Here is a 21,226-nt window from a genome sequence, read left to right on the forward strand (position 1 = left end):
TTATTATTATTATTATTATTATTATTATTATTATTATTATTATTATTATTATTATTATTTTACTTCTTTTGAGACTGGGTCTCACAGTATAGGCTGGTCTAGAACTCCCTAGGTAGATCAGGCAGCTCAGAAACTCATAGAGATCTGCCTGCCTCTGCCTCCTGAGTGTTGGCATTAAAGACATGGGCTTTATCCAGCATTATTTTTATTTAATTTTTGAGAGAAAAGGAGGTATTGTGTATGTCACATTTGCCTTGAGCTCAGGATCCTCCTGTTTCACAGATAACTATATCAGTCATGTCTCTCTCTCTCTGTCTTCTTGGTTTTATTCTTTTCTTCTGTGGTCCTGGGTCTTCAGTGCTAGACCTCCTGCATTTTAGACACACTCTCATATAGCTTTAACTGTCCTAAAACTTGCTTTGTGGACCAGGGTGGCCTTGAATTTGCAATCATTTTTTGTTCCTATCTTCTAAGTGCTTGGATTTTATAGGCATACACTACCACACCTGGCTTTATGATATGTCAAATATAAAAACAAAATTACATCATCTAATGCCCTGTTTATGTTTTATCTGCCTTCATGATTATAAAATATGTGTAGTTCAATTTTTACTTGAAAATCTATCTTAATTTTTAATTCTACTTTATCAAAGATGATGATATTAATGATGAAGAATTTTATGATGACCATTTGGAAGCATATTTTGAACAACTGGCCATTCCAGGGATGATATATGAAGCAGGAGAACAGGAGTCACCAGAAAATGTTTTTAAGTTACCTGTAAGTGATCCCAGCAAAGTATGTTTTAGTCTTTGGTGGTTTTTATCTTATTTAGAAATTTGACATAAATTACTCTGTCTCATTAGAATTTTTTTTATGTTGTTTTGAGATATGTAGACCAGGCTGGCCTCACCTGAGGATGACCTTGATGAACTTCTCATCCATTTGCCTCTACCTCCCCAGTTGCTAGTTGTAGAGTTTTGTGTCCCCACACCTGGTTCATTGCATGTCAACATTAGACTTAAGCCTGTGGTTTTCCTGTGCATTTCCAGTTGATAATTAGATTTTTCTATTTCCTCTTTGTCCTCACCTAAGAAAGTATAAAAAGGAGGTTAAGAATTTTAGCACTTTGGAAGCTGATTCAGGAGGATTAGGATTTCAAGGCCAGCCTGGATTACTTGCAAGAAGGCAGGGCAATGAAGAAAGTGTAGTCAGTCGGCATTCTTTTTCTGCATTAAGCAATTAACATATTGCTATAGCATTTTTTTCTTCCCTCTGAATCATTATAAACAAATTGCAAATGATTTATGTCTATACACTAAATTTATTACCAGTGAATGAGTAAGAACATTTTCTCAGCAAACCACAATGTTGTTATATGCCTTTCGTACAGTAGTTTAAAATTAAGATATATTTTATGTATATAGATATTTTGCCAGCATGTATGTCCGTGGACTGCTTGCATGCCTAGCGCCCTCAGAGGCCAGAGTAGACTGTCAGATCTCTTGGGATTGCAGTTACAGATAGTTGTGAACCACTATATGGGTGCTAGAACCAAACTCAAAATCCTTTAGAATAGCAGCCAGTGCTCCTCCTCATTGAGCCCTCTCTCCAGCCTCTTTTAAGTTAATGTCCATATTAAAACTTGCCCAGTTATCTCTAAAGTATTCCTTATGTTTACTGTTTATGATTCATAGTTTAATCAACAGCTATGTGACCTGTGGGTTTCTTTGTTCTAACTTGTAATTCTTTCATATATTAAGCATTTTATAATATTTAGGCTCTTTGTTTTTGTTGACTCGTAGCATGGAAACATCTGATTGTTATTTCACCTGATTAGAATAGGTTAAGCATTTGGCAGGAGTTCTAGTGATTGTTTCTCTCCTGAGCAAGCGGATTGCACATGTGCTGTGTACACAGCCCTTCACATCAGTGGATGCATCTGTGGTTCTACCATGGCTGCTCAATGTCTCCTGATGCAGAGGATTTTTGTCCTTTGTGATGAAGTCATCTGTGGGATTCCACATCAAGGCCTTGTATACATCCACAGTGCATCTACAAGTGACTTGAGCATGACCACACTTTAAAGTTGGGTTTTGGTAAATTGCTTGACTTTGCTTCATACATAGTCCAGGATATACTGAATACCATATAGGCCATTTATTTATAGAATAAGCATTTTATAGCAATTGCATTGCTTTGTCCATTAAATATTAAAATGAGTGTGAAAAATGAAACTTACTGTTGGTTCATTAATTTTTAAAGGCTTGTGTAGGAGAGGATGTTGTGGTGAAGGAGCTGTGTGCTGAGGATGAGACACTCAGCCTAACCTACAGTCACAGCACACATGATGCAAAAGGTGGCTTTTACTCTGCTGACTCCAAAAAACAGGATTCAGAGTCGCTGCACCAAAATAAGCATTTGGCTTCAGATTTAGAAACTGTCTTGAATGTGGATAGATGCTTAAACACAGAGACTCCTGTAGTATTTATTAAAAAAGATGGGAACATCACGTCTGTGAAGACCAGTGGTAACAATGGAATTAATTCTCCTGATAATCTTTGGTCACCAACTTGTGAAAGGAGAGCATGTGAATTTTATGAGTCTGTTGCAAAGACTAATGACCGTAAGTGGACTATTTTATTTTAAATAGAATTAAAGAATGTATAAGATATTTATGTATTCAGAATAGGCTAAGCTTCCAAGTAGAAATCTGTCTGATTATGTTGAAGTATTTAAATGTTTTTATGGATTTTTAAAAATTATTTTTTAAGTTTTCTTTTTATTCATATACCATACTACTGACGATAGCCTTCTCTCCTTCAGTCTTCCTAGTCCTCGCTAGTCCCCAACCCTACAGATCCACTTCTCATTTCCCTTAGAAAAGAGCAGGCTTCAAAGAGATATCAACCAAATGTGGCTTAACAAGATACAGTAAGACTGGGTACAAACACTCAAATCCAGGCTTAGACGAGGCAATCGCAGGAGGGAAAGGATCCCCAAAGCAGGCGAAAGAGTAAGAGACAGCCTACTCCTACTGTAGAAGTCCCACAAAAACCCAACCTAAACAACCATGTAATACATTGTTGTCACATTCTTCCTCTGGGACTGTCCTCTGGAGTATAAATAACTCCCCAGTAATTACATTACTGAAGAAAATGTTCTCCTCTCCCGTAACAGCTCTTGACTGCCACTGGTTCCCCCGGGTAGGGCAGGACCCCATGAACTCCTCCCCATTTTATTATAGGTTTTGTAGATTTAAAAAATATATTAGTATTGCATGATTGTTGCTCAGAAATAATAATGTTAAGCAGATACTAGTGCAAATGTACCTTTCTGAGTCTTTTCCCTCATACCTCATTCTTCATTATAGACTTGTGGATAAGCTTGTGTAGTTGCCATCAAAGAGATAATTTTCTTTTGGGGAAATTAATTTTCCTTTTTCTAACCAATTTTGAGTAGATTTTAGCACCATTGTTACGTAAGTTGTTACATGTATCATTCAATTGTTTTGGAATTTACTCTTTAGAAACAGGTCTCTCACAGAATGTAGTCTACCAGAATGAGGATGGCAAATGGGTCACTGACCTTGCCTACTTCACATCTTTTATTGATCAGCAAGATTTACAGATGTCTCCAAATAATGAAATGAATGAAGACTTCATATCTGGTTGTAAGTGTCTAGATAACCACTTTTATTGTGCCAGATTCATTGTTTATGGTGATGCTTTGAGTCTTGTCGGCCTGTATTAGTCAGTTATATAAAGTCCTTTCTGAAATACAGTTGTGTTTTGGAAATTCTTTAATACAAAGGATGTAGAAAACTTACAAGTCTTGGTAGAAGGAAACAAAGGATGAGGCCTAACAAGTAAACATTTAGGGGAAGATACAGGACTGCTTTAATGTTTAAACAGTGAAGAATTGAGGTGACAAATGAAATTATTATTTTAGGTTAGCTAATAATTAATTATATTTAAATAATTACATTTTTCTAAAAGTACGAAACTCTTCTTTCTTAATGTCCATGGCTGATTTTTGAGGAGCAGAAAAGGCAACACTAGAGTATTGCAGATAATTAAATGAGAAATCCCTTAGAAAAAGTACTTTGAACTATAAATAGTATTTTGAGTTATCAGTCTAATACTTTAAACACTGTGATGCTTAACTCATGCAAGCAAATTAAGGTTCTGTGTTATCTTCCTATGAGCTGAGTTTCCTATTTGGCCTTTGTTGGCTGTTAGATTTAATTGATTGATGCTTTCATATTTTACCATAGTGTTTTTTGCTTCTTTTGAGTTGTAGTTTCACATAACGTCTGTGTATTCTACATACTATTTTGCATCTAATTTTGGGGGCTAATTTAATGGTTCTCCTAATGTTCAGTCATAGGTCCTCTGTTACGGTGATTGCTTCAGCAGGCACATACTTAGCATTGTTCTGGAAGTAGGAATCTTGAGCTGTTTTTGGCGCTCAGAATTTCCTGACTAGAAGCAGAACTCTTTCTGTTCTCATTTGTGTCTTAAGTTGTCTACTAGAGACTATTTGTCCAAAGTGATAGTTTGGATCTAATGAGTTCTTTGTGGGCACATGAGAGGCCAGTGTCCTTGTTTGGGCCCTGTATGGACTTTCCCTTTTGGCTCATTCTTCTCCTTTCTGTACAGTCTTAAAGTAGCAGGCAGAGGCCTGGGCCATAGACAAGCAGGCCAGATCCTGGTCTCGTGTTAGCTTGCATTATGTTTAAGATATCCAGGCAAGTGCTGTGGCTCCTGTTTCTTTTTGGCCATGCGTGGCTCCTGTCTTTCTTATTTTGTATTCTTTGGCTTAGAGATTAGGATATGTGATCAGGTGGTACTCATTAGGATGTTTAAGGTCAGATATTAGAGGACTACCTGTTTCTGAGTTGTTCTGGGATGTGGGACTTTGTAAGGCTGGTACATTCCCGGCCACACAAGTACATGAGCATTCCAGCAGTTGTCTTTGAAGTAACCAATTTCTAGTAACTAATTTTTAGTCAGATGAAACCCCGTGTATATATGTAGACAAGTTTGTCTTTTTGTTTCTTTTTAATGATTTATTTTTATTATTTTAAAAATTATATGTATGTTTGTGTGTAGGTATGTACACATAAGTGCAGGTGCCTACAGAGGCCAGAGGAGTTGGATCTCATTGGAGCTGGAGCTACAGGTGATTGTGAGTCACCTGATAGAGGTGCTGGGAAATGAAGTCTGGTCCTTTAGAAGAATAGTGCATGCTGTTAACTACAGAGCCATCTTTTCAGCTCTAGACAGACAGACCTACTTTCTCTCTCTTTCTGTTGGCTCTTTGAGACATTGAGATAGGTTCTCTCTATGTAGCTTCTGATTCCTAGAATTCACACCGTAGACCAGGCTGGCCTCAGACTCACAGAGATCTGTATGCTTCTGCCTCCCAAGTGCTGGGATGCAGTGCTATGCCATTACACCCTGTCAGACATAATTCTTAATTTATGTGTAGTCAACTCTTTAAAGCTAAAAGAATGAGTATTTTATTTTGTGTTTGAGCATGTATTGTATGTATTGTGTGTGTGTGTGTGTGTGTGTGTGTGTATGTATGTGCGCAGATGCAGGTAAACATGCAACTGTTGCATCTTGTGACTCGTGTACAGAGATCAGGACAAACTCAGATGCTTGTCCTTTTTTTATCCTCCCCCCCGCACCCCCAGAGGCTTCCTCTTATCTTTTATTCACTGCTTAGCTGGCCCATGAGCTTCCAGAGTCTCCTTTATTGATTATATGACCCCTTCCATATTCTTGCAGGACACAGGGATTATAGACATGTGTGCTACCATGTCTGGCTTGTATGTGGGTTTTGGGAATTTGAACTTAGGTCTTCCTGCTTACATGGGAAGTGCTTTACCCACTTAGCCATTTCATGAGTCTGGAGTTTTTCTTGTTACGGCAAGGAATCGTGCTTTGTTAACTAGGTTATTTGCAAGCCCCTGGGCTCAAACGATTCTCCTGCCTCAGCCTCCTGAATAGCAGGGACTATATGTACATGCCATCATGCTTGCACTTGATTGGAATTATATGTAAATACCTTTCACAAATTAATTAGGGCAAATTTTCACAGAAACCTGAAATCAGTCACAGTAGTGTTTGTTTTAATGGAAATTTGACAAGCTTGCATACTTAGTATAATTGTATAAGTCATGTGAATGGAAGTTTTACATAGTTAAAAAAAAACTGCATTTCAGGAACTCTAGGGAGTTGGGCTCAATAGATAAAAGTGCTTGCTGTACTTTTCCAGCAGTTGTCTTTGAAGTAACCAATTTCTAGTAACTAATTTTTAGTCAGATGAAACCCCGTGTATATATGTAGACAAGTTTGTCTTTTTGTTTCTTTTTAATGATTTATTTTTATTATTTTAAAAATTATATGTATGTTTGTGTGTAGGTATGTACACATAAGTGCAGGTGCAAGTGCAAGTGCAAGTGCAGTCATGAGGGCCTGAGATCTGACTCCCAGTATTCATGTCAAATTGGGGTCAGAAGGTAGGAGGTGATGTGCACTTGTAACCCCAGTGAGGGCTGGGGTAAAATAGGCAGATGCTAGGGCTTGGCAGTATAGGTGAAAGAGTGAACTTCAGGGTCAGTGAGAGACCTTCCCTCCTATGTGCACCCATTCCCAGGAGAAAAAGTATGTTCTTATTATTTCATTTTTTAAAATTTGCTTTTTGTGTGTACTAATATAAAATAAATATAAAAACTTGTTTTTCTTTTAGCTGAAGCACTGGATTTAATTGCAAAAGATGAAGAGGAATTCAATAAAGAACATCCATTTATACAGGTTTGTAATTACTTGTTCCAATCTAAATTTAAATTTTTCTTGTATTAGTTTAAGTTTAGATTAAAAACTCCCCTGGCAGTTAATAATTCACATTTTTTTTCATGTTATGACAACTTTAACTCTTTTGTTCTAAATTATTAGTTGAATACTGATATATTAAAATATATCTTTGGAAGGGAATGTAGGTTACTGCCATAACAGTTGCCTGATACATAAAACCCTGTACTTCATTTACAGTGCTTACACATAACAGAAATAAAAACAGAACAGTAACTGTATCTTTATCTTAAAAAGGTCTGCATTCATTTCTTTATTGTGTGTCTGTGATAGGGGATGCTTAGAGCCAGTATGTGTGTACTGACACATGTGTGGAGGTCAGAGGACAACTTTTGGGAGTAGATTTTCTTCTTTCATGTGTCCTGAGCATCAAGCTCAGGTTGTCAGGCTATTGGTCTAAATGTTTTGAAAAGAATTAAACAAATATTTTTGGCTGTGTGTATATATGTGTAAGTATATGCATGTGAGTGCAGGTGCTGTCCGATCTCTATGGAGCTATAATTTCAGGCAACTGTGAGCCATCAGCTAGAAGTGGGTGCTGGGAATGGTTTATGGGTCCTCTGCAGGAATAATAGTATACACACTTAGCCCCTAAACTCATCTTTAAGTAATTAACTCTGTGCTTTTTAAAAAAATGTTTTAAGGAAGATAATCCTATTTATGTTGAGAAAAGATGTGTATATTCTAATTTGTGGGAGTGTTTGTTTAATATATTGAGACAGAGCATATTATAACAAGTATGCAAAAATGAGTTCTTCTGTGGACTTCGGTAATTGGTCATTTTTATGTTTATATCAATGTTTTGGGCCACAATTTGAAAAAGTTAATATTTAAGTTTTCTTAGTTCTTTTATTTGTAAGCTTCACATATTAGAAGAACAAGGAGAGAACCCTTGTTGAAGAAAAAAATGAAATAAGTTTTTTTTTTTTTTTTTTTTTTCTAGGATGAAAAAATAGATGTTCAGAATACTTCGCTCTCACTTGGGGATACATCCTGGGTAGCTACAGTTAATTACCATTTGTTGAGAAAATCACTAGGCACATCCGATTTTGATAAAGATGATGGCAGTTATCTACGCCTCTCATTAGGAGAGTTCTTTGCACAAAGATCTGAAGCTCTTGGTTGCCTTGGTGGTAGTAACAGTGTGAAAAGAGTAAGTATGAAATGTGCTGTAAGTGGTAAAACTCACTAATGTCTTTGTGTTGCTGTGCCACAATGTCCAAGACTGGATAAGTAATACAGAAAGGCTTGTTTTGGCTCACAGTTCTGGAGGCTGAAAAGATCAGATTGCCACATCTGGTCAACTTCTGGTGAGGGCCTTGTGCTGTTGCAGCAACCCATAGTGGAGAAGTGAGTCTGTGTGAAAGGGCTATGTATGTAAGAGAAAGCAGAGAGAACTGAACTTACTTTACTCATAGTGGAGAAGTGAGTCTGTGAAAGGGCTATGTATGTAAGAGAAAGCAGAGAGAACTGAACTTTTTGCCTTAATTTGACCACTTTTCTGAGAGCCACCCTAATGTTTTCCTGAGGGTACATCCCTTTTTGACCAAAATCCTCTGAGAGACCCTACCACCTTACAACCATGTTAACCAAACCTCAGTGTGAGTTTTTATGGGGACAGCCACAGTACCAGGCTTTTTACTTTCAATGTTATGGTTCTATATTTAGAACATGCAACTTTAAGGCATAGGCAGAATGGGAGGTTGGCAGAATAGTGGTTAAAAACTTAGGTTTTATGGTCAATTAGACTTGGTTTCAATTCTGGTTCTGCCTTTTAACAAGTTCTATGACACTATACAGTTTGTCTTCTGTGCCTTAATATTCCCATTTTCTAAAGTATAGTACTGTTTTATGGGATGTTTTAAGATTGAAATGTTGCTACATATGAAGCAGTTAACATAGGTAAGCACTGAGTAACTTTTGGTATTGTTATGTGGTAGGAAGAATTCTAGGATTCATTTATTCCACCCATCTGCAAAGATATTTTGAAATGTTGGAATGTTTTGATTTAAAAAAAGTGATAGGAGCCGGGCACTGTGGTACATGCCTTTGATTCCAGTACTTGGGAGGCAGAGGCAGGTGGATTGATATGGGCTGGAGGCCAGTGTGGTCTACAAAGCGAGTCCAGGACAGCCAAGGCTACACAGAGAAACCCTGTTTTGAAAAATCAAAAACTAACCAACCAATCAAACAACAAAAAAAGTTATAGGTATACAGATTTTAGTGATAAATGCTATTAACAATGACTGAGTAGAAGACATTGAACTGGCATCATATGATAAAAAAGAGGAAATCATCCAGAGATCCAGAGAAACAGTGTTCCCAATAAAGGAAAAAACATATGTGTGAGATCTAGAGGCAGGTATCAGAGTGGTCCATCAAAGGCAAATAGAACTAATCTGAGGAGCCAGAGTGAAGTTGGTAGAGTAGGATATTAAAAGACTTGCAGTCTTTTTAAAGTCCGGCACTGGGGAGACTGAGGCAAGAGGTCCTAAATTAGAAGTCAGGGTGAGCTGAGCCATATTAAACTGTCAACAGATGTAAATAAATAACAAAGACCTGATCATCAGGGCTTTCCTGTGGGGGTTGTCGATATCTCAGATGAACTTCCAGGAAGGACTTGGAGGCACAGAATTTCTTGGTCATGTTGTTTAGGTTCATTTCCACATTGCCACTACCTTTGCCAGGGACCTACATCTTCCAATACCACAGGCTGGTCACTATGGCACAGTATTGTTGATTATTAATATTTCTTATTGATTTAACTTTTAGTTATTAAAACAGCGGTTATTCCTAAACCAGCTGTATACTACCCAAATCACCACACAGAGACTAGGATTTACATAATTAACCTAGAGCACAATGCTGGTCAATAATTACTCCATCCTAAACCTCCAAGCCCATATAGTTTCCTCCCATTCAGATTTACCACATTATACTTGCTTTTAGTCATATCTTAGGTCTGGTTCATCTCTCCTCATAGTTCCAAGTCCTCTCCTGCAGATCTTTGCTCTCCTACTCTTCCCACTCGCTTCCTTCTCCTACCCTCCGGACCAGGCTGTCCCACCCTATTCTCTCCATTGCACAGTGTTGGCTGGTTGTTTATTGAAAATATAGAGAACAAATGGTGGCATGTTTATACAAACTTGAGACAGGTGATGCTCTTAGAATAAACATCACAATGCAATATCGGGATTGAAACCAGATAGTGGTGTAGAAAAATCAGTATTTGAATGAACAAGGGTGAATTGTATAGCTCCCACAGGAACATTATACCAATATTTCCCTCTTTAGGTCCAATAAAAGGCTCCTTTTCTTTCAATATAATAATAATTATAAAACAGAAAACTATTTTTAAGATTTACATTTACAATGTCCAGTTCATGTGCTTTTGGCAAGTTAGTAGAAAGTATTTGATTTTCCTATTTTGACAAGTTTAGAGTTCTATACGTAAATTAACTTTTATCCTTATTAGTATTGCCTATATGAAAACAGTTTCTTAAATTCTAAACAACTTAAGCTTAAAACATTTTCTTAAATTCTAAACAACTTAAGCTTAATTGTGGAACTGTAACTGTTTGATCTTCAACCTCACCAGAGACTTGAGAAGGAATAAAATTAGTTCCTGGAGTAAATAGGAAGTGCATGTTAGCAGCTTTAAAAACATAAAAAGTTGACAGAGAAAGTTTGCTGCCTGAACAGTCACCCAAAACACTCTATAACTTGGAGCATCATCTTCAGCCTTCTGCCTCAGTATATTTGACAGACATATATATGAAGCCGGAACTATTTAGGACTTGCTTACCCTGCTTTGGCAGAGTTGGGCAGTAGACCTGTCCTGCATTTAAGCTTGCCCATTTTTGGCAGAATTTTGTCTGTCGTGAGACAAGGGCATTTTCTTTTTGCCCAGGTAGCTTGTTTGCCACATTTGAAGCCATCTCCATATAGAGGTTCTTCGATGCTCATCATCTTCTTTGAGGTAAGTAGGGTGCTGCCAGGAGATGGATGACCTGTCTCATTGTCAAAGAATCTTTAAAATAATAGACATTTTAAAATGCCATATTCTGTAGGTCTCTGAGGTTTTTGAAGACTTACCTATCTTCTTATATCTGTTAAACCCAAGGATGTATACTCCTGGGGTAAATTAGACTAGTGTCTCATATGACTATAAGTTGATTAACTAGCAATTAACTTGCATTACCTAATACCCTAAACAGTTTGAAATAGAAGTTTAAAAGTATTGGAAGTAACCTTGAATTTGTATCAAAATACTAAAATTTACCAGTGTATTAAAAGTAGACTTATTTTTGCATCAATATACAACATCCTATATCAGAGTTAAAAATAACCGTATTTGAGAATAACAAATAAAGCCTTAAGTAGATTCAATAATCTACGTTTTTTCTTATTATTCCTATAAGACATTCCTGTATTTCCCTTTCTTTTCAACCACTTTTTTCTTTATCTAAGGAAGAAAAAGGAAAAGGGAGAAACCCCTGAGTCTAACCTTGTTTTCTCTCTGAATAAGAAAAATTATTAATAAATTTATAACCATCTCCTAATGACAGTAAACATTCATAGCTACAGAAAATAATAGAAAACCTACCCTACCCCCTTAAAGGAAATTGGATGTCATTCTCATGAATTTTTTTCTAGCTGACTTTTTGGACTGCAGAAATCCTGTTTAGGGAGCCCAAAGTAAATTGGGAAAAATGGTTAATTAAGTAAGCATTAACATTTGTGGTCCATTCTTTGAATGTTGAGAAATTTCAGGCTTAATAGAAGTCCTGTTTGGAACACTCTAAAATGCTGGATCAATTGAGATTAGTAGCTTCCTTCAAAGCTCTCTTGGGACCTGGCTTTGATGAGAAACAGCAATTGAAGCAGTTGAGGTAGGAACAAGCAGATTGCTGGAACCTGCAAAATGCTGAAACAGAGATGTCAATGTCTCAGCATGCTGGAAGGATGAATTCTGTCAGGTGTGATCCAGTGTCTCTGGTGTGTCCAGTCCTTTTGTTCTGCAAACATAATTTCTAACAAGCATTATGCAGTCCTAAAATTATAAATGTATGAGATGTGCAGGATGAAACTAAAATATAAACTAATTTTATCTATGCCAGTTGAAAGAATGGCATAAGAAATTGTGAAGGGATCATCAATTTATGGTACCTGTTTTGTTTAGTCTTCTTTTTTAAACTTTTTTAAAAAAATAATTTATTTAACTTTATTCTTTTTGTGCATTGGTGTGAAGGTGTCAGAATTCATGGAACTGCAGTTACAGACAGTTGTGAGCTGCTATATGGGTGCTGGGAATTGAACCCCGGTCCATCTCTCCAGCCCTTTTTTAAACTTTTAATGACATTTTTTGTTTTTTTAATAATTTATTTAATTTTTATTTTATGTGCATTTAGTGTGAAGGTATCCTGCAGACAGTTGTGAACTGCCATGTGCGTGCTGGGAATTGAACCTGGGTCCTTTGGAAGAGCAGATAGTGCTCTTAACCACTGAGCCATCTCTCCAGACCCCTGTTTAATCTTGATTTCTCTCTTCTTGTGCGTGGCCAAAATCTTCAGGTGGTTTTTCTCTGTCATATCTGATTTTTATTAGTTTTGATGGTACCCATAATTTTTCTTCTCCTGTATGAATATAAGCAAAACTTCTTCCCCAGCGTAACACATTCCCTGTTCTCCATTTTGGAATTAGGATCTTTATATGCTGCTCTAAATTAGCAGTCCTTTCTGAATTCCATTGTGTCTTAGCAGGTGTGCTACTTATCTCATTTAAACATTTTAAAATTGATAAATCATTTAATCTATTTTAGGGAGATATTATATTTACCTTCTGTTTTATGACGATCTTTTTAAAATTACTGTTAGATATTTTCATAATTGTTTGACCTATAGGATTACAAGTTACATCTGTAACAGATTTCATGTTATAATGTCTAAAATATTGTTGAATTCCAACGGATATACATGCTGAAGCACCTTCAGTTTGCAAGGACATGGTCAAAACATTCACCATCTCTGACAAATGTGTAACCTTAGGATCAAGCTCTCCAGAATTTAAGGCAAAAGCCCACTGGAATTCTGAATATCAATCTATGTCATGGTGTATGTATTTCAGTTCTCCAAACTATGTAAAATGGAGCACACCAGCCACTGTATGACCTTGTTCCAAGACAACACTAAACAGGATTTCTGTTTCTACTTTAGCATGTATACCTTTATCTAGTAACTGAACCTTAAGAATATACATACAATATCCAGTCTGACCCAAGTTGGGCTATAGCTGAAGGCTTTTTCTCCAGCGTCTTAATGGGCTGCCATTTTGCAGTATCTTCAAGCCTCTGTGGACTTTTCTCATCTGGAACCACCTCTTTCAGTGTTATTGTAAGTACCAGATTGGACTGTTCCAAAGGCTCTCTATTTTGATTCAAAGATTCCCCCAATCTCTGTTCTGTGGCCTTTAACTTAGCAACTATTTTCACAGTCTCTTCTTTTTCCAAGCCTGTCTTATCCTGATCTTTCCCAAAAAGGATATACAAAACTGAAATCATCAGTGAAAAAAATTATTTGTATACTAAGAGAAACAAACTCAAATGGTATCCAGAAGCACTATATCATTGTGTCTTCCTCCATTTTCAACATAGAAAATTATCTTTTTTAATCTCACAATCTCTCCCTAAGGACTTTACTTTCTTAGACCCAGCTTCCCTTTCAGACCTTACCAGTTCAGATGCTTGAGGCTTCTCTGTCTCTGGCTCCTGTTTCCAGGGAGATGTATTTTTTCTGCCTCACTCACTGGATCCTGACCCCTTCCGCACTCTGGGAAATTATTGGGTCCACAAAAGTTTGCTACTTAGACCTGCAAGAACTCCTTCTCAATGGATTTTGCTCTCTGCCTGCGCTGGCAAAGTCTGGCTTTGAGAAGCTTCCTTGTTAAAGAGATACATGTTTTCTATTCGGAAAGAAATGCCTCCCTGGGTTTTGTATGTATCATTGTTTTTCTGCAGCCTGCGGGAGGCCTTGCTGGTCTGCAGGGGGCCTGTCTAATCAGGACTCTGTGAGCTCCTCGTTGAGGAACTTCCTTTACTTTGTTTTTAAGGACAGAACTAAAAAACTGCTCTATAGTTTTATTTTCTATATAAGTTCTTTCTAGATTACTGTAAATTCTGCCACATGTTCGCATGCCGTTTGTTGTTAGTTATTAGCATTTATTATCTATGTCTTTTAGTTAAACAGTGATTATTCCTAAACTAGCTGTATACCCAAATCACACAGACTAGGATTTACTTAATTTAGCGCACAAAGCTGGTAACAGTTACTCAATCCTAAACCTCCAAGCCCGTATAGCTTCCTCCCATTCAGAGTTTCCAACACTGTACTTGCTTTTAGTCATATGTTAGGTCTAGTTCATCTCTCTTCATAGTTCCAAGTCCTCTCCTGCATATCTCTGCTCTCCCACTCTCTTCCTTCTCCCTATTCTCTCCATTGCACAGCACTGGCTGGTTGTTTAATTGACAATAGAGAGAACAAATGGTGGCATGTTTACACAAACCTGAGACAGGTGGTGCTCTTAGAATAAGCATCACAATGCAATGTCGGGATTGAAACCAGCTAGTGGTGTAGAGAACTCAGCATTTGAATGTACAAGGGTAAATTGTATAGATCCCACAAGAACATTAAACCAACAGCACAGTATATTGAAATCACAGTTTCTAGCTGAGCAGAATAAAAAATAGTTTTAAGAAGATATATTTATTTTATGTATATGAGTATTTTGCCCTTATGTATTTATGTGCCCAGTGTGCATGCATGGTGCTCCTGGAAATCAGAAGAGGAAGTTGCACTTGGTTGTGAGCTATCATGTAGGTGCTAGAAACTGAACCTAAGTCCTCTGAAAGAGCAGTCAGTTTTCTTAACCATTGAGCTATCTCTGCAGTTCCTAAATTAATTAATTTTTTAAAAAATTAAAAATTATGTGTATATATGCATGTATCTGTGTGTTGATTTGTGCACCTCCTTATAGTACCTGCAGAAGCCAGAATGGGGTGTCCACAGTTGTGAGTTGCCAGATGTGGGTGTTGAGACCCGAACCTGGGACTTGTGCAAGAGTAGTATACAGTACTGAGCCGTTTCTCCAGCTCCTGAATGTTAAACCATGCTTTTGGACCATGTAGTGAATTAAAAAATGAAACTCTTGAAATAGGTGGATTGATTGGGGTTCATTGCCAGATTGTCTAGACCTGTCAGCTACCCAAGTAGCTTAGGCCTTATCTTAGGTTTGCTCCCAGCTGGCTCATATATCTTAAATTAACCCATTTATACTAAAGTACATTCTGCCACATGTCAGTCCCCGCATCTGTTTCCTCTGAGTCTGCCTGCTGACTCTCTGGCACCTGATTCTTTCCCCAAGTTCTTATCTATGCCTGGAAGTCCCACCTATTCTCTCCTGCCTTGCATTGGCCATTCAGCTCTTTATTAAACAAATCAGAAGGTAATGGAGAAGAATACAAAACAGGTGATGCAAGACAGGGGATGCTTCATAAAAAAAACAGCACTCAAATCCCAGCCTGTACCCAACTCTTCCTGTATCGAGATCAGTACTTGAGTAATGCAAAGACAGCTTTACACAGGGCATAAGCACATTATCCCAACTGGGGCTTTAGAGACTTTGAAGAAATTGTTTTGCCTTGATTTTGAGTCAGTGCCTCACGATGTAGCCCAGGCTGGCCTTGATTTGTAGTATTCTTATATCTTACTCTGTGTTTGGATTGTAGTTGTGTGTCACTATACTTGACTCTGAATTTTATTTTATTTTTTGATATAGGGGCTATATCTAGCTCTGGCTAACTGGAAAAGTAAAGCAAGCTAGACTTGAAGTTATAGACTTGTCTTTGCCCCCTTAGTGTTGGGATTACAAGCGTGTGCCACCTTGCATTGCTTTCTGAATTCCTTCTTAAACAGATGAACACAACATAGATCTTAGGAAAAGAGGTCTGACACAGAGTTTTTATTTGGTATTGTAAAATTTCATATATTCAGTTTACTAGATCAAGGGAAGAAAGTTCTAAATGAATATCCACTAGAATCTGAAGTCATAATTTTAGATCTGTGATATGAAAGTTATGTAAGAAAAGTGCAAATTTAGTTCTCTTCAGCAATCCCCTTGTGCCTAGATCTTTCTGAAACTTCCATGAAAGTCAGTGGGAGTATGCTTAATTTCAAGACATGTTTTCTGCAGGTTAATCTATAGAGCAAAATATGCTATATTAAAGTTCTACCTCATTTACCCCTCTCCATTCAGAAAATTGCCTAATAAAGAGTGAATGTTCATAACAGTTATTGAAGGACTGACAGAAATGTCACTTCTGAATTGTTGGTTTTTGAGTTTTTAGGAAGGTTTACTTAATGATGTCAGTTACAGTGATTAAATAATAGCTAGGATTGAAGAAACAAGGTTTTGTCTGCAGCAGCTCTTCACCCTGTGTTGGATGTAGAACCCAGGTCTTTCCATGACAAACAGGTCCTACCACCAGCTCAAAAATTCTGGGCTTTTGAAGTTCACCTCTAGTTATTTGAAGTCAAATGACAATAGATTTGTTGAAGTCATTTGGATGTTTTAATAGTATTAGGTAAAGTAATCTAGAGCTTTTCAAAGTGGTTGGAAATTAAGGAGACTAATTCATGTTTATTTTTGCAGCCATCATTTGGTTATTTTATTAGATCACCAGAGGAGAGAGAACCTTTTTCTCTAATAAAATCCGATGTGTCGAGAAGTAATTTGGAAAAAGAAGTGACTCCTCTTCACCATGATTTATTTTCAGGTAGTGGATTAAAGACTTCAATGAACTTTTTTCTTAACTTGTAATTGTGTGATCATATCCTCTGTGGGTGAAGATGTATATACATTGCTTTGTAACATTTTATCATTGGTTGTAGATTTGATTTTTATATAACCTCACTTTTCTTGAAAGTTAGAAGACAGATAAAATCCACCCCAATTTTTGTATAAGCTACTATAGCAAATGAGAGTAATTTCAAATGACCTAGTTAAATTTTGCTTATTAAATTATTAGTGTTAAGGAATAATAGAAATTATATTTATCATCTAGATAGATTTTAAAGAGATGCTTTGAAATTTTTTTTTCTTGAGACAGGGTTTCTCTGTGTAGCCCTGGCTGGCCTGGACTTACTCTGTAGACCAGGTTGGCCTTGAACTCAAAAATCCTAAAGGTGTGTTCAATATTCCTGGCTGATAGAAAATATTTTAATTTAGACTTTGTTAGTTAATTTGTTGAGCCATTCCTCTTTGCTAATCCAATGTCTTTTGCTGCATGGATATGAAGTTGAATTGTAAGCTGCTTAAACTCTGTAGCCTTTCAGTTGAGACCTACTTTAGTCCTTAGCATAACTGTGGCTCTTCTGTTAACACCTTTAGCATATCAGAAGCCATTTTGCCTCCAACTCTCCATTTTGATAATAAGGTGAAATTACGTTCAAGTTCTCAGGCTGTATGTGCCTGAGACCAGGGTACAATTTAATAGTTCAATACTTGCTGCTTAGAATAAAAAACAGTAGATGATAAAAAGCGTGTTCTGCTTGATGTAAAGATCGAAACGTCCCGCTGTTTTTTTACTCCCAGAAAGCTGGATAAGCCCCAAGAGCTCCCCTACCCTAGGTCCCAGCCAATCAGCTTAAAATGCTTTGCCTAGCTACCTAGATACAATACAATACACTTGGAACAAAATCAATTATGTTTAGTTGGTCAAAATGATGTAATGTTGCCCCTCCCTCCCGGCTTCCTTTTCCTGGCTACCTAGTTGTTGCCTGCTTACAGTTTTTCATATAAAAAAAACCTACATTAGAAACAGATTGGCATCAGAGTCTGGTTCCTGAGACCATATTATGGCCCTGACTCGTCAGTTTTTGTTCAGCGTTCAATAAACTTTTATTAAATATGAGTCTTGTGTTTGAATAGTCAGTGTGTGACAATTCTTGAACCCATAACAGGATAATGCATGTTCCATCCTTTTTTAAAGAATTCATTATTATATGTGTATGGATATTTTGTTTGTATATATGTCTGTGTGCTGTGTGTATACCTAGTGCCTGTGGAGGCCAGAAGATGGCATTGGATCCTCTAGAACTAGAGTTAGAGACAGTTGGGTACTGAATATTGAATCCAGGTCCTCTGGAAGAGCAGCCAAGTGCTTTTTAACCATTGAACCACCTTTACACTCCCAAGATATACTCCTTTCTAAAAGAGCCTGTGTTCCAATATAGGACTGAGGATAAAGGGCCTCATTTTTTTTTTTATCATTTTGAAGTATATATAATTTTGAAATCAATATTGAAGCCTAAATATATCGAATTATTTTATATGAATATTTTAGGAATGATCAAAATCCAAAGATTTCCTTCAGAGCCTATTCTTTGTCCAGATGCTTATTATTTAAACATTCTTATGGAGGACAACTTATATTTGCAGTTCAAAGATATTTTCCTTGGCAGTTAATCTCTTTGACTAGTACTTCCTTATCTCAGATTATTTCTGAAGTACAGTAATACATGTCTTTAAGTTGAATATTGTTTATTCCTATAGGCAATTTGAATGAGCAGTCCCAGGCACAGCTAAGTGAAGGATCAGTTACACTTCAGGCTGAAGAACTGCAGAGAACTTTACAGATGGGTGAAAACGATACCACACTAACTGCCAACAGAAGCAAGACACAGGTATCTCAAACGTTTTCTAAAGAGAGTCTTACAGTGCCCTGAGACAGTTTTCAAATAAGATGGGCCAAGGTTACCTGTGAAAAATGTATGCTTTTCCTGGCTTCAATTTTATTACAATGTCCTTTAAGTGGAAACATTTTAAAAAATCAATTTATAATGTACATGTAGAAGACTGTATAAAACAGACTGCCAATGAATGAGTCACCACAGATTGTGTATTCCAGATCAATAGAAAGAACACTCAGGTGTATACAGACACTGTTTCTTCCCGTCTGATGTTACGTCCCTCTTGACTTAGCCAGTAGGTAGACTGTCAATGTCTACCTCCAGAACAGTGAAAAAAAAAAAATATTATCAATAATTGAGAATTCTTGCTGGGTGTGGTAGCACACGCCTCCCGGTACTCCGGGAGGCAGATCAATGTGAGCTTGAAGCCAGCCTGGTCTACAAAGTGAGCCCAGGACAGCTAAGGCTACATAGAGAAACCCTTGAAAAAACAAAACAACTCCGAATTCATTTTTTAAAAACTCTTCTAAACTTTACTTATTACTAGTGTCCAGCATGTTTACACTGTAGTCCTTTATGCTCTTTTTAAAGTTTGTATAAAAGAAGCCACACAGCATGCATTCTTTTTCTTTGACTGCTTTTGCTTCAGCTTTTACCTACTAGAGGAAGTCATTTTTCTTAGTGCATTGTCTTCTGTTTCATGAATGTTAGTGAATGTTTGAGATATTTGACAAGGTGCTAAAACAACCTAGTACCTCTGTTTTGTTGGCTGAAACACCCCCTCCCCCATGCCATTCTACCTCTGTTGTGCCTGTCTATGTTGAATGCAACTGAGGGTTCACATATATGGTTTATGACTTACACTGAAGGACCTTTGGCATAGTTTTTGGAGTAGCTCACCAATACAGATGACTCCTAAGGGTCTGCAATAATTTGTGTTGACATATGACCTTTCTTCACAGACTGCTATTACTCACACTTGAGTAGCTCTTTACTTCATTGTTTTAATTTGTATTCCTCTGATTGCTAATGAAGTTAAGTACGTTTATACTTTTATTGGTCTTTTAGGTAGTATTTTAATATTTTTTTATTTATTATAGTTTATTCACTTTGTATCCCCGCTCTAGCCCCCTTCCTCATCTCCTCCTAGTCCCATCCACCCTCCCTTTTCTCCCCCTATGTCATTTCCTTAGTCCCCTGATAGGGGAGGACCTCCTTCCCTTCTATCTGACCCTCCTTGCTTATCAGGTCTCATCAGGATTGGCTGTATCATCTTCCTCTGTAGCCTGGCAAGGCAGCACACCCCGCAGGGGGAGGTGAACAAAGAGCCTGCCACTGATCCCCTTACTAGGGAACCCACTTGGAAACTGAGCAGCCTGTGGGCTTCCTCTGAACAGGGGGTCCAGGTCCTCTTCATGTGTGGTCTTTTGTTGGAGCATCACTCTCTGCAGGCCCTCTTGGGCCCAGGGTTTTTTTTTTTTTTTTTTCCTCTGTTGGTCTCCTTTTAGAGTTCCTGTCCCCTCCAGGTCCTTCTATCTCCCTCTTCTTCTGTAAGGTTTCCTGCACTCTATTTGGTTATAAGTCTCAGTATCTCCTTTGATAAACTAGTGGGTAGAGTCTTTCAGAGGTCTCCTGTGGAAGGCTCTTGTCCTGTTCCTGTGTTCTCCTTCTTCCGATGTTTATCTTGTTTGCCCTTTTTTGAGTGAGGTGTTAGCCTCTTCCCTAGGGTCCTCCTTGTTTAGCTTCTTTAGGACTATAGATTTTAGTATGTTTATCCCATATTATATGGCTAATATCCACTTATAAGTGAGTATATGCCATATGTGTCTTCCTGCTTCTGGGATACCTCCCTTAGGATGATCTTTTCTAGTTCCCACCATTTGCCTGCAAATTTCATGATTTCTTTGTTTTATATTGCTGAGTAATATTCCATTATGTAAATAAATGTACCACAATTTCTGTATCCATTCCTCGGTTGAGGTTCATCTAGGTTGTTTCCAGATTCTAGCTATTACAAATAAAGCTACTATGAACATAGTTGAGCTTAGGTAGTTTTTTTATATGAAGAAGTTCTAATTTTTTGGATTTCTTTACATCTTCTCATAGGATCCTTTGGCCAGTCATGAAAGTTCCACTTATCTTATTCCAGCCTGTACTTATCCTATCTTCTCCAACATAGGGTCTCACTGTGTAGCTCTAGTTAGTCTTGGATAGACTGCGTTGTCCTGGCTGGGCTCAAACTCTTGTCAGTCTTTCTGTCTCAGCCTCCTCAGTACTGTGATTACATATGAGAGTCGCCATGCCTGGCTTATTAGCCTTTTAACTTTTTTTTTGGAACTGGAGTTACAGACAGTTGTGAGCTACCATGAACCTAGGTCTTCTGGAAGAGCAGCTAGTGCTCTTAACCGTTGAGCCATCTCTCCAGCCCCCAGCCTTTTCACTCTTAATTGTATCTACTTTTCTTTTTGTAATTAATTCATGCTTTCTCTATTTCACTAATATATTTACTTTATAATAAATCAGAGATCCAACATAAGGTCTCTTTAATCTTTCTTTCTTTCTTTCTTTCTTTCTTTCTTTCTTTCTTTCTTTCTTTCTTT

At 37.4% G+C, this 21,226-nt stretch overlaps 1 protein-coding gene across 2 annotated transcripts in view; it reads left to right on the top strand.

The window, feature by feature from the left end:
• Nucleotides 1-21,226, top strand: part of Cep192 (centrosomal protein 192) — a 93,589-nt gene that overhangs the window by 12,405 nt on the left and 59,958 nt on the right. For both annotated transcript variants that reach the window (XM_055622517.1, XM_055622518.1), the window contains exons 8-14: nucleotides 654-781; nucleotides 2,267-2,627; nucleotides 3,531-3,674; nucleotides 6,761-6,825; nucleotides 7,826-8,035; nucleotides 16,588-16,711; nucleotides 18,490-18,620. In XM_055622517.1, coding sequence (XP_055478492.1) covers nucleotides 654-781; nucleotides 2,267-2,627; nucleotides 3,531-3,674; nucleotides 6,761-6,825; nucleotides 7,826-8,035; nucleotides 16,588-16,711; nucleotides 18,490-18,620 — 1,163 coding nt within the window. The remainder of the gene's footprint in view (nucleotides 1-653; nucleotides 782-2,266; nucleotides 2,628-3,530; nucleotides 3,675-6,760; nucleotides 6,826-7,825; nucleotides 8,036-16,587; nucleotides 16,712-18,489; nucleotides 18,621-21,226) is intronic.

Source organism: Psammomys obesus, unplaced genomic scaffold, assembly GCF_907164565.1.
Source record: "Psammomys obesus unplaced genomic scaffold, mPsaObe1.curated_primary_1811, whole genome shotgun sequence".
NCBI lineage: Eukaryota > Metazoa > Chordata > Mammalia > Rodentia > Muridae > Psammomys > Psammomys obesus.